Source organism: Colobus angolensis, unplaced genomic scaffold (genome assembly GCF_000951035.1).
Source record: "Colobus angolensis palliatus isolate OR3802 unplaced genomic scaffold, Cang.pa_1.0 Scaffold15, whole genome shotgun sequence".
Taxonomy (NCBI): domain Eukaryota; kingdom Metazoa; phylum Chordata; class Mammalia; order Primates; family Cercopithecidae; genus Colobus; species Colobus angolensis.
Genome location: NW_012114599.1, coordinates 309494 through 323297, shown reverse-complemented (window position 1 = coordinate 323297; position 13804 = coordinate 309494). Strand labels below are relative to the sequence as shown.

At 35.5% G+C, this 13804-nt stretch overlaps 1 protein-coding gene across 2 annotated transcripts in view; it reads left to right on the top strand.

Moving 5' to 3' along the window:
* GTF2A1L (general transcription factor IIA, 1-like) overlaps window positions 1-13804 on the top strand; it is a 68444-nt gene extending 54640 nt beyond the window's left edge. For both annotated transcript variants that reach the window (XM_011935849.1, XM_011935848.1), the window contains 3 exons: window positions 4116-4376; window positions 5799-5888; window positions 13529-13804. In XM_011935849.1, coding sequence (XP_011791239.1) covers window positions 4116-4376; window positions 5799-5888; window positions 13529-13636 — 459 coding nt within the window. In that variant the 3' untranslated portion in view covers window positions 13637-13804. The remainder of the gene's footprint in view (window positions 1-4115; window positions 4377-5798; window positions 5889-13528) is intronic.

Sequence of the window (13804 nt, the reverse complement as noted above, 5' to 3'; positions counted from 1 at the left end):
TAAATATTTGGGGAATTTTCCAGATATCTTTCTGTTATTGGTTTCTAGTGTAATTCTTTTGTGGTCAGAGAATATACTTTATATATTTTAAATTTGTCAGGGTTTGTTTTGTGTTTCAGAATATGGTTTATCTTGGCAAACATGATGTGTGCTCTTGAAGGGATTTGGCTATTTTTGGGTGGGGTATTCTTTATATATTAATTAGGTCAAGTTGATTGATTGCATTGTCCAGGGTTTCCATGTCGTCACTGAATTTCAGTCCACTTTTTCTATTGACTACTGAGAGAGGAATTTTAAGCCTTTACCTGTAATAGTAGATTTGTCTATTTCTTCTTTTACTTTTATTACTTTTTAGTTTATTTTTGAAGCTATGTTTGTAGGTATATAAGTATTTAGGATAGTCATCTTCTTCAATTGATCCCTTTATTATTATTTAATGTTTTTTATTTATCTCTGATAATATTTCTGGTTCTGAAGTTTACATTTTCTGATATTAATAGAGCAGTTTTAGGTTTATTTTGATTAGTGTTCACATGGTATGTGTTTTTTCTGTTCATTTACTTTTAACCTACCTGTGTCACTGTATTTAAAGTGAGTTTCTTTCTTTCTCTCCCCCCCACTTTTTTTTTTGATAGTGTCTTGCTCTGTCGCCCAGACTGGAGTGCAGTGGCGCAATCTTGGCTCACTGCAAGCTCCGCCTCCTGGATTCAAGCAATTTTCCTGCCTCAGCCTCCTGAATAGCTGGGATTATAGGCATGTGCCACCATGCCCAGCTAATTTTTAAAAAATATTTTTAATAGAGATGGGGTTTCACCATATTGACCAGGCTGCTCTTGAACTCCTGACCTTGTGATCTGCCCACCTAAGCCTCCCAGATAGACAGCATATGGTTGAGTCTTGCTAATTTAATCCAGTCTGATAATCTCTATCTTTTAAATGAGATGTTTAGGCCATTTATATTTAATATAGTTATTAATCAACTTGTCAGGGTGTGTGTGTGTGTGTGTGTCTGTGTTCTTCCTTTTTTCTGTTTTCCTGAATGTTTTTGATTCTTTTTTGCTGTGTCACATCTACTGATGACCCCTTCAGATGAAATTTTTACTCTGATATTGTGGTTTTTATTTTTAGAATTTTGTGTTAAAATTCTTGTTTTTCTTTTTTCTTTCTTTTCCTAACTCCCCAAACTTGTTATCTGTGCTGAAATTATTTATTTGTTCATGGATTTTTTTTCCGCTTTTTTCACTAAATTATTTGGTGTATCAATCATAGTCTGACATTTCTAACTATCTCTGAGTCTGGTTCTCTTGATTGTTTTGCAGTGTGATGGTTGGTTTTTGTTGCTTTTTGTTTGTATTATTATTTTTGAGAAGGGTCTCACTCTGTCAGTTAGGCTGGAGTGCAGTGGTGCAATCACAGCTCACTGCAGCCTCAACCTCCCTGGGCTCAGGTGATCTTCCTGCCTCCACCTCCTCAGCACGCACCATCACTCCCAGTTATTATTATTATTATTATTTTTGTATTTTTTGTAGAGATAGGATCTTGCTATATTTCCCAGACTAGTCCTGAACTTCTGGGCTCAAGTGATCTGCCAGCTTTGGCGTCCCAAAGTGCTGGGATTACAGGCGTGAGTGTCTGTGCCCGGCCTCATTTTTGATTGAATGTCAGACATCTTATATAAATAAAGGAGAGACTGAGGTAAATAGTATTTATAGTTGGAAATAGGCATTACTTTTCTATAGAGAGATATGTTTGTATGTCCCATCTGTAAGGAGTGTCCCTCCTTGGATTTCAGGCTGCTTCAAGAAAAGTTGTGATTTTGTAAATTTATCCAGCTTTTGTTCATTGTTAGTGTGGTAGTAGCATTCTTTTCAGCTTTTACATTATGGGCAGTGGGCCCTCTAAGATTTCTCTAATTTATTCATAGCAGAGTACAAATTTATCTTATTTATGTAATTTGGACTTATTTTCATTTTTGAGCACATAGTCACTAATTTTTGCATACATGTGATATTCCTTATATTTCATCTGTGAAGGAAATCTGTTTCCAATGTAGTAAAATTAATTACATGTAAACTTACATAATTTTGGTCTATTAATTTGAATTTTTCTACACAGCATTATTTGTTGGGTATACTTTTTTGAGAGTTCATTATTGGTAATATTCATATGGGTTTGAACCCTAGAAGGGCAGTTGTTCGCTCAAAAACTAAGTTGAGTATATGCATATTATTAAAGTTGTATCTTAAGTTATTGAGATTATTAAAGTTGTATCTTTATTATTGTATTAAACATCACCTATGACTTGCAAACTCAGAAGAAATATAAATAAAGGGCATCTATTCAAATCTTAGTAAAACTTCTTGGCTTCTGTTAGTAGCCTTCTTGACTGTTAAAATTCCCAAGACTTTCCAGGCTGATTTGATGAAAGCCCTCTGGGTGCTATATCACTCTTCATTCCCCTCTTCGTAGCCCCTGTAAGCCTTGATTTTACTTTCCGTTTTTATGAATTTGCCTGTTCTAGGTACCTCATATAAGTGGAATCATATAAGGTTTATCCTTCTCTGTTTGCCTTATTTCACTTAGTATGACCTTTGTATTTCTGATTTTAAAGGATGGAAAGTCATCTTTTCCATATACTTGGGCTACACTTCTATACTTCAGTCTTAAAGTTAATGTAACCTGTTGTTTATGCAACATGTGTGTCAACATATGTATGGATTTCCAAAACAACCAGCATTATAGCATCTGGAGCTTTCATCAAGTTTTCAAGGGGCCTCTGACTTTTCCAAAGAGGTTAAGAACTACTGCTATAGATTCTGTAGCATATATAATCATAAAACGACCCCTGATCTTAAGGAGCTTGACATTTTATTGATCTTTGTCCTACCTATGACAAATTAATTGGGGGGTGGGTAGTATAGTATGACCAATATAGAACCCTACATTGAAGAGTGAAGAGTGCAGGCCAGGTGCTGTGGCTCATGCCTGTAATCTCAGCACTTTGGGAGGCCGAGGCGGGCAGATCATGAGGTCAGGAGACTGAGACCATCCTGGCTAACACGGTGAAGCCCCATCTCCACTAAAAATACAAAAACTTAGCCGGATGTGGTGGCGGGCGCCTGTAGTCCCAGCTACTCAGGAGGCTTATGGCAGGAGTATTTCCTGAACCTGGGAGGCGGAGCTTGCAGTGAGCCGAGATTGTGCCATTGCACTCCAGCCTGGGCAACAGAGCGAGAGTCTGTCTCAAAAAATAAATAAATAAATAAATAAATAAATAAATAAATAAATAAATAAATAAATAAGAAAATGCCTATAAAATACTTGTTAACTGTACTGGATGAAGGTAATGGTAAAATAATAGCCATCTACGTGACCAGAAGTGACTACTAAATTTCCTTTATGTGTTTTTTACTTTTGCTGCAGTGAATTATCTATAACATAAAAATTTGCCATTTTACCCATTTTTAGGTGTACATTTCAGTGGTACTAAATACATTCACAGTGTTGTACAACCATCACCGCTCTCTATTTCCAGTACTTTTTAATCTTCTCAAACAGAAACTCTATACTCATTAAACAATAACTTTTCATTCCCCTCTTCATAGCCCCTAGTAACCTCGATTTTACTTTCTGTTTCTGTGAATTTGCCTATTCTAGGTGCCTCATATAAGTGGAATCATCTAAGGTTTGTCCTTCTGTGTTTGGCTTATTTCACTTAGTATAATCCTTTACATTTTTATTTATATATTAAGCACAATGACATTTGTCTTTTCTGTTTCATTGAATTATTGTTTAGAGTCAAATGAAATAGTTAAATCCTAATAGGTACTATATAAATTTAGATGGTATGTATAAAACCTGGTAAATATTATCTGAAAGTAATGAACTGATTTGCTGTCTCCCTATGATTGTAAGTGGGTGGTTACTTTATTTATAATTTAAAAAATTATTCCTACATTACATAGAAATGCTAGGCTTATTCAGATTTTACTGTCATAAGGCAGAAATTTGCTTGAAGTGACCATTTGTGGATTGTCTGTTAATTTTAAATTTGGATTCAATATTTTATATGCCTTATTTGACTTGAACTTTAGTGTATTTCTTTCTTTATTTAGGATTCTAATTCACAGGTGGATTTAAGCATTCGGGTTACTGATGATGATACTGGCGAAATAATTCAAGTCGATGGAACCGGTGATACATCTTCCAATGAAGAAATAGGAAGTGCAGGAGATGTAGATGAGAATGAATTTCTAGGGGTTATTGATGCGGGAGATCTGAAGGTACTTGAAGAAGAAGCTGACAGTATTTCAAATGAGGATTCAGCCACAAACAGTAGCGATAAAGAAGATCCTCAAGTAGACATTGTAGAAGAGGTGAGGATGGCTTCTGAGCTGAGACTTTCTTTATTAATTTATAACATTTCTACTTTATTATGCTTTGGAACCAAAAGGAATAGCAAGATTAATCTTTTCTTTACTCTTTTGAAATAAGACTTATTTGGGGCTGGGCATGGTAGCCCAAGCCTGTAATCCCAGCAGTTTGGGAGGCTGAGGCTGGTGGATCATTTGAGGTTTGGAGTTTGAGGCCAGCTTGGGCCAACATGTTGAAACCCTGTCTTTACTAATAAAACAAAAATTAGCTGGGCATGGTGGCACATGCCTGTAAACCTAACTACTCAGCAGACTGACGCAAAAGAGTCACAGGATGCAGAGGTTAAAAAAAAAAAAAAGACTTAATATATCCTTGGATTTAAACTTTTAATCTTCAACTGTAATTTAAAATCAATAATAAATATTTGGGAATGGGCTTTTGTATTGATCTTAAGTAGAGGTAGTAGGTGATCTAGGGAATGGGAATGGCTGTTAAAGAAGGCAGCCTGGTAGAAACATATAGTATCTGCTCTAATTCTAATAAATGTCGTAAACTGCAGGTAGAGTGTGATTATTAAGAAGTGTATAAGTAGTATTAGCTACCATTTATGGTAGCTTTACATATGTACCAGGCATCATATTAAGTCTTACCTGCCTTATCTTAATAGTCCCAAAGTCCTATGGTTCTTATTCCTATCCTGATTTTAGATATGAGGAAACTGAGATATGGAGAGAATTAGTAACTTGCCTAAGCTCAGTCTTGTAATTATTAAATGGCCAAACAGGGATTTATTTTTTATTTTTTATTTCTTTTTTTGAGACAGAGTCTTGCTTTGTTGCCCAGGCTGGAGTGTACTGGTGTGATCTTGGCTCACTGCAACCTCTGCCTCCTGGGTTCAAATGATTCTCATGCCTCAGTCTCCTAAGTAGCTGGGATTACAGGCACACCACCATGCCCAGCTAATATTTATATTTTTAGTAGAGATGGAGTTTCACCATGTTAGCCAGGCTGGTCTTGAACTCCTGGCCTCAAGTGATCTGTCTGCCTCGGCCTTTCAAAGTGCTGGGATTATAAGCGTGAGCCACTGCACCCGGCTCAAACAGGGTAAATTTAAATCCAGGCTGTTTGACTTTTAGTGCAATTATATTCTGCTGCTCTAGGTTCCTTTATTTCTTTGTTTTGTTTTGGTTTGGTTTTCGAGATGGAGTCTCAGTCTGTTGCTGAGGCTTGAGTGAAGTGGTGCAATCATGGCTCACTGCAGCCTCAACTTACTGGGCTCAGATGATTCTCCTACTTTACCCTCCCGAGTAGCTGGGATTACAGTAGTGTGCCACCATGCCAAGTTAATTTTTTGTATGTCTCTTTATCTTTAAAAAATTAAAAGCATCATAAAATTCCTTAATGTGATCATCTTTCATCTTTAGGACCCTTTAAATTCTGGAGATGATGTTAGTGAACAGGATGTGCCAGACCTGTTTGAGACGGATAATGTAATTGTCTGTCAGTATGATAAGGTACTGTATTTACCTTTTGGACTTTGGGTTTATTAATTGCATTTATAGTAGAAAGGTATGTAAAATGATGGGAAATAAGATGGTGAGTTACACTTCACAATTAATCAAAACAGCAGTGTAATTCTGGAAATTCTGAGTGTGTATTTTGGGTCTAGCACTGTGCTGTGTGATCTCAGTGATACCAGAAAAGGTGATAGTCCTTAAGGAAGTAATGATCTTATTGAAACAAGATGTTTCTTTTGGAAAACTAGAAAGACATGCAATGAGATGGTAGGTAAACCAACAGCTAAAATATGTGACAGGTAAACCAAATGCTAAAATATGTGGAATGTAAATCAAATGCTAAGATGAGTAGCACGTAAATCAAATGCTAAGATATGCAGCACAGATCGTAAGTGCTAGAGGTGGCTAGGAAATGTAACAAATCATTTGTAGTTGGAGTTCCCCACAAATCCTTCATGGGTGATGTGGGGTTTTGAAATGGGCCTTGAATGATTTGTAGGATACAGGTAAATATGGAGAATAAGCATCAGAATAGAATAGCCCAATAAAAAGCAGAGAAATGAATGGATGTAGTATGTACAAGGCACACTGAAGAGATAGCTCTGGCTTGAACCAAGTGTTCTCTTATTGGGTGTATAGTACTAGGAAATGAAGCTGGGTTGGGAGACAAAGTAGAAAGCAGATTAGAATATCCTGAATGCTAGTAGGAAAAATCTAAACTTGTTCTGAGGGACATTAGCCTTCTGAGAAGGTTATTGAGAAAACTGTAATTGGGTTTAAAAGCTAGATATGTTTGATTTGGAAAAAGCAAATGGTAAAAGTGGGCAGGGCAGATGTGAAGTCCCCAGAGCCCAGAGCCCAGACTGAGGATGGCAGTGTAAGAACATGGAAAAGTCAGAGGTTATGATGGAAGAATCAGTGGGACTTGGTCATTAGCTGAAGGTGTCTCTCAGGTTTCCAGCCTAGAGATTATGTTAGTAGCAGTTTAACTCTAGCAACAAAAAATAATACTGCTTTTTAAAAAACACTACAGCTGTGATTATATAGTCAAATGGGGAGGTTTTGTCCTTCATTCATGAATATTTATATTCTTAAAGTGGCTTTGAGATATAATTAACACAGTATACAATTCACCTATTTAAAGTATACAATTCAATGGTTTGTTTAGTATATTCATGGATATGTATAACAATTATCACAGTCAATTTTAGAACCATTTTATCACCTCAAAAAGAAACCCCATACTTTTTAATTCTCAGGGCAGTATTCTCCCCATTTCCACTACTCCAAGCCCCTAGGCCTAAGAAACCACTGATCTACTCTCTATTTCTGTGGATTTTCCTATTCTGGAATTTCATATGAAAGGGATTATATAATATGTGGTCTTTTCTTACCGGCTTCTTTCACTTAGCACGGTGTTTTCAAGAGTCATCCATGTTGTAACATATATCAGATCTTCGTTTTTTAAAAAAATTGCTGAATAACGGTCTATTGAATGGATATACCACATTTTTTTTTCCATTTGTCTATTGATGGATATTTGAGTTGTTTCCACTGTAGGGGAGAAAAAATTAATACCTTTTCCTCACCCATTGCTATTTCTGGTTGAGGCACCTAGAAAAAGACAGATTAGTGAGAAAATCATTCAAATTTATTTTAATGTACATTTTACTGAAACAGGAAATTTTTTTTTTTTTTTTTTTGAGACGTAGTCTTGCTCTGTTGCCCAGGATGGAGTGCAGTGGTGTGATCTCAGCTCACTGCAAGCTCTGCCTCCCGGGTTCATGCTGTTCTCCTGCCTCAGCCTTCCGAGTAGCTGGGACTACAGGTGCCCGCTACTATGCCCAGCTAATTTTTTTGTATTTTTAGTAGAGACAGGGTTTCACCGTGTTAGCCAGGATAGTCTTGATCTCCTGACCTCGTGATCTGCCTGCCTCGGCCTCTCAAAGTGCTGGGATTACAGGCCTGAGCCACCGTGCCTGGCCGACACAGGAATCTTTAGAAATGAAGACCCAAAGAAACAGGGAAAAGTATTTTCCTGGACAGTCATATGGAAGTATGAGCAGAGGAAAAAAGTATATGATATAATGGCAATTAACTGGAGGGAGCTTAGTAAGACCTGTTTGTTCAGATTTTTGTGTCTCTGTGTCTTCAGAAATAAGGACACTTATTTTCCTTTGTGTACAGGGTAGGGACCTCTGTAATAAAGGTTTTACGGCTTACTTTAGAGGAAGGTCAGATAATTCTTTCATGGCTTGGTTCAGGGGAGAAGGGCGAGGGCAAGGTCAGACAGACCTTCCTGCTTCTGCCATTTTTTCAATTGTCAGGATGCCAGAATACATATGGGATGATGTGTTCTGAACCCCACAGATACCTTTTTGCTACTATGAATGATGCCTCTGTAAACATTTGTGTACAAGTTTTTGCATGGACATATGTTTTCATCTGTCTTGGCATATACTTAGGAGTTGAATTCCTGGGTCATGTGGTGACAGTTTAAGGAGCTACTAGACTATTTTCCAAAGTGGCTATAGTATTTTACATTCTTATTAGCAGTGTTTGAGGATTTCAATTTCTCCACATCCTGGCCAGCACTGGCCATGATCCAACTTTCTAATTCTAACTATTCTAATGGGTGTGAAATGGTATATTACTGCGGTTTTGATTTGTGTTTCCTTGATAACTAATGGGCCTTTTATTCCAGTCACAATTTGAATATATTTAGGGGAAACAAAGGATAATGTTTTGAATTGCTGTAAAAAGAAATCTTTTTCTCTGAAAATAGGGTCACTTTCTCCCCTATAACATTTTATACAAATAGAAAATGGCAATTTAGATGCTGAATAAAAATATAAACATAAGAAGGAATAGGGGATAGAAAAGGAACAGTTCTTAGTTTGAAACTTGTTTTAGTTTCTTATAAACAATATATTGCCTTCTATGAAAAAAACATTATAAGGCACTTAATTATATATGCACTCCATAAAGTCTCATGAAGAAATTTCTAGACCATTATGGATATGGTATCCTTTGTTTGCTGCAATGTGGGAGATAGCTTGTAATTAGTTACATAGTACTTTGTATTTTTTCAGTGTGTTTTCTCATACATTATCTTTTGTTTCTTATAATAATCTTATGGAATAGATAGAAGTGATATTAAATATACACTGCTAACAAATCTAGTATCTTAGAACACTTCTACTTAGTGAATATTTTAAGAACAGCGGTAACAAAGTTAATGGAAAGCAGGGCATTGGGGAACCATTGAAACATTTTAAAAAGGGAGTGATATAGTCAGAAGATAGCCAAAAGAATGTATCTATAAGGTCAAAGTGGGGTGAGGAACACTGTTATAGTGAATCTTTATGAAAGGAAAACTTTCCAGTGCTGGTCACTGGTTGATTTTTTCAAATAGTATTGAATGTAACCCAACTCAAGTCAATTGAAAGAACTTTCAGTAGTCTTTCAGAGCTTTACTAATTCAGTGTGTTTTATGGTCTCCGCACGCTTTTGCTGTGCCACTCTGCTGACTTACTCAGCTTGTTTTAAAGGCAGGTAGTATCAGTTCCTCTGGGAAAGTACTATAAATGCAGAATCCTGAATCCCACCCCAGAGTACTGGATAAGAATGTACATTTTAACAAGACTCCAAAATGATTTGCATGTCCATTAAATTTTGAGAAGCATGTTTGGCTTCTTTAGTATATTTTATTTGGATTTGATTAACAGATGGAATTTATCTTTAAAATTTAACAATTGGGGGAAATCTTTGAAAATATAAACAGGTACAGTGGAAAAGAGCTAAATGAAGGCCACTGGTTTACATACTGGATGAGAATTAGTTAAATGGTGTAGATATTTTGTTTCAGAGGCCTAGAGAATGTCTAAAATTAATATAAAGATTTAAATAATAAAGACATTATAGGGAAAATTAATGGTGAAATGAAACCTTTTACTACAGATGGACATGTTCTGTGCTACAAATAGGACCCTATTTATAGTGGAATGTGAAACCATTTGAATATCCTATATCTTCATGTGACAGTTTAGCAGACTTGCTTATAGCTAACTTTGTCCCTTAAATGCTATACAATGATTAATTTCTAGGGGTGTAGCATGGTTTCTTTATATATACAGAGAGCTATGTATATATTTGTGTATATATATGATCTCTTTATATATATCTATATGTCTAATAGTCTATATATATGTACATTTCCTTCTTTGAATAGATAGTGCACACACATGATTGAAAAATCAAAATACTATAAAAAGGTATACAGTGAAAAGTCTGGTTCACATTCCTTCACCATTTGTGCTTTCTGTTAGTAGCTCCTTTTCCTGTCTTGAATGCAAATAAGTAGTTATATTAGTTTTCATAGAATTTCTTTATTCAAATACAAATACAAAAGATAACATAAATAACACTATATTCTGTACCTTGCTTTTTTTCTTTAAACAACATTTCTCTCAGATCTTCCCATATAAGGAGGCTTTCTTTGTGATGATATTAATAGCTGTATAATATCCTATTGTAGGATTACTAAAATTTAACCAATCCTCTACTGATGGATATTTGTGATTTTTCAGTCTTTTGATTTGAATTACTATGTACATAAGATATTTTCATAATGTGTGCAGATATATCTATTAAATACCCAGAAAGGGGATAGCATAGGTCCATAGGCCAATGCTACTGTGATTTAATTATTAAGATTTTTAATATCTGGTAAGGCTAGTAATTCTTTACTATTTTTTTTTTGCAGAGTTTTCCTGGATATTCTTGTTTATTTTTCATATTAACTCCAGAATCAACATGTCTGGTTCAAAATAAAACCCTGTTGGTATTTTCATTGAGATCATATTAATAAAATTTGTTAAATTAATGATGTTGGGGAGGAATAGGTTGCAATTTTAGATGGAGTGTCTAGGGGTCCCTTATTGAGAATGTAATAGGGTAAATATCAGAAGGAAGTAAGGTAATGAACTGTGAGGATATTAGGGTTTAAGCATTTTAGACAGAAGGAACAAGAAATACAAAAGTCCTGAGGTAGGAGTTTGCCCATGTGTTCAGGGAACAGTGCAGAGGCCAGAGCAGTAAGTTAGGAAAAATGAAGGATCTTGTAGTCCATTGTAAGGGCTTTAGTTTTTGGATGGGAGGTCATTGGAGAGTTTTGAGAAGAGAAATGACATGTGATTTATGTTTTTAGCAGACACCCTGGGTATGCTGTTTATAGTAGACTGAAAGTGGGTGTTGTCAGGGAACACGGGTAAAAGCAGGAACTAGTTATGAGGCTATTGTATTAATCTGGGCAAGAGAAGATGACGGCTGAGATAAGAATAATAGTAGTGGTAGTGGTAGAAGTTTTTGGAATATGAATATATTTTGTAGGTAGAACTAACATGTACTGATGGATCTGGATATGGGACGTAAGTAGCAAGCATAAAGAATACCTCTAAGATTTTTTACTTGAGTTCTTAGAAGAATGAGTGATCATTTCCCAGTGAGGTGGGGAAGATTGTGAGGTTTGGGGAAAAGAGTATAAGTGTCATAGTTTTAAACTTGCTTCAGATATCTACTTGACATTCAGGAGAGGATGCTGAAGCAGTTGAATGAGAATCTGGGATTTAAGGGAGAGGTGTGAGCTAGACATAAATTCTTGGAGTCAACAGCATATAAATGGTGTTTAAAGTCATGAGACTAGGGTCACCAAAAGTGAGTATAAGCAAAAATAAGAATCCTGGTGTACCTTAAAATTGAGAGGTAAGAGATACAAGGAGGATTCAATAAAGGAAACTAAGGAGTGGTCAGAGAGTGGAAAACCAGGGGATTTTAGAAGCCAAGTGAGGAGAATATTTCAAAGAGGAGAGAGTGTTGAATGCTACCAGTAGGTCAAGTATTTCTTCAGTGTATTCCTATTTAGCTCTTTGGTTGTGGTGCTAATTAGCTTATTCCTCTGGAATGTCTTCCAACTGTTGATTCTATGCATGAAGGCTATGAATTGTTTCTGTATATTAATTTTATATCAGCATTCTTAGTAATTTTTCATTGATTATTTTGGATTTTTGAGACATACAATCACTGTATTTATGAATCTATTCCTTCTCAATTTTTATATCTCTACTTATTTTTTCTTGTCTAATTGCATTGGCTGGTACCTCTACAGTGTTTAAGAAGTTGGGTAGTGGTGGATATCCTTGTCTGTGTCCTGACTTTAGTGAGAATGCTTTCAGGGTTTTTCCCACTAAGTGTGTCACTGGCTTTTGGGCTGAGATGGGTGGTGTGTGTGTGTGTGTGTGTGTGTGTGTATAACACACAGTCTTTTAATCTTTTTTTTCCTTGAGTTTTAAAAAATCTAAAATGCAATAGCTTTATTAAATACTTTTTCAACACAATTAGAGGTGATTATACGATTTGTCAGTAACTCAAGTAATATGATGTTTATATTAATAAATTCCTAACACTGAACTATTGTTGTATATCTAGAAAAAATATAGTCACTAGATAAAGGTACCACAATGAATTGTTGCTTCTGTTGCTGTTCTCCTGCTAATTCTGGTTATATTTTATTACCTGTGCTCAGTTTGGGATTTTTGTTGTCACTATTGTATTCCAAGGGATTTTTAAGACATGTGCAAGTGCCTGTGCAGGACAATTTGGGAATAAAACTCAGAAAAAATTTACTAGGACTTAAACCACCACCCCCACAAAAATAGGGGTTTATCTTATGTGTTTTGTTATGCTTCACAAAATGCATCTGAATACCAGTCACAGCTTTTCCTGGACTTGACTATTTGTAGTCAACAACTAGGTTTAAATTTTACTCTTGATCTCAGATCATATATTCCTAGGGCTTTTAAATAGTCACTTGCAGTTTACTTAGAGGTAGCAATGATTTTATGGCTTGTTACCTCTTGAAGTAGTAAAATTTCTTATTTTTTATTTTGTCTGTGTCTAGGCTGATTTATGAAATCTAGAAAACAGCCAGCAGAATCTAACAGATTATAAACTGTATCTTCTGACCTTGTTCAGTGCCTTATTGTGACTTTCTTCCTCACAATGAAGTATCAGTTTTTCATTTCTGGTAACATTACCTACATCTTTCCTGTTTATTGCTTTGCAGACATACTGGACTCTTTGCTGTTCTTGAGCAATCCAGGCATGCCGCTCTTCAGGACTGTTCACTTCTGTTCCTTTTATCTGGAATGCTTCTGAGTCAATATCTGCCTGGCTTTATTCCTTACCTTTCCAAGTTTTTGCTCAAGTGTCACCTCAAATGACAGCTTAATATTCTATACAATTTACTTAAGTATTAGGTTTCTGTCCTTCCCTATTAAAATGTAAACTCTTAAAAGGCAGGGATTTTTTTTTGGTTTTACATATACAGGTTGTGTGTTTTTATATATAAAATATACAGTATAGAAATATATGTACCTTAATATATTTCCAGTGCCTAAAACAGTGTCTAACACATAGGAACTCAAATGTTTGTGGAATGAATAAACTATCTTGAGGAGGTTTTAGTTTTAAGGCACTCACATTTAGGGTGAGAATAATCCCACTTACTGTAGCAAAGAAATGCAGGTGATCCTTTAACTTGTAAAATTAATTAATGTAAACTACTTTTCTCCCTCCAGATTCATCGAAGCAAGAACAAATGGAAATTCTATTTGAAAGATGGTGTTATGTGTTTTGGAGGGAGAGACTATGTATTTGCAAAAGCCATTGGTGATGCAGAGTGGTAAACCTTGTGAGCTCAGTACAGCTATTTTGTGAACATCAGTTGGACTATATTGCATATTGTGAAATTCATTTTTATTTTAAATATAGTCCAGCAGAGAGCTGTTCAAATTTGTAGTTCACTGTATGGAATTTAATAAAATTATAATTCAGATGCAGATACAAATACACAA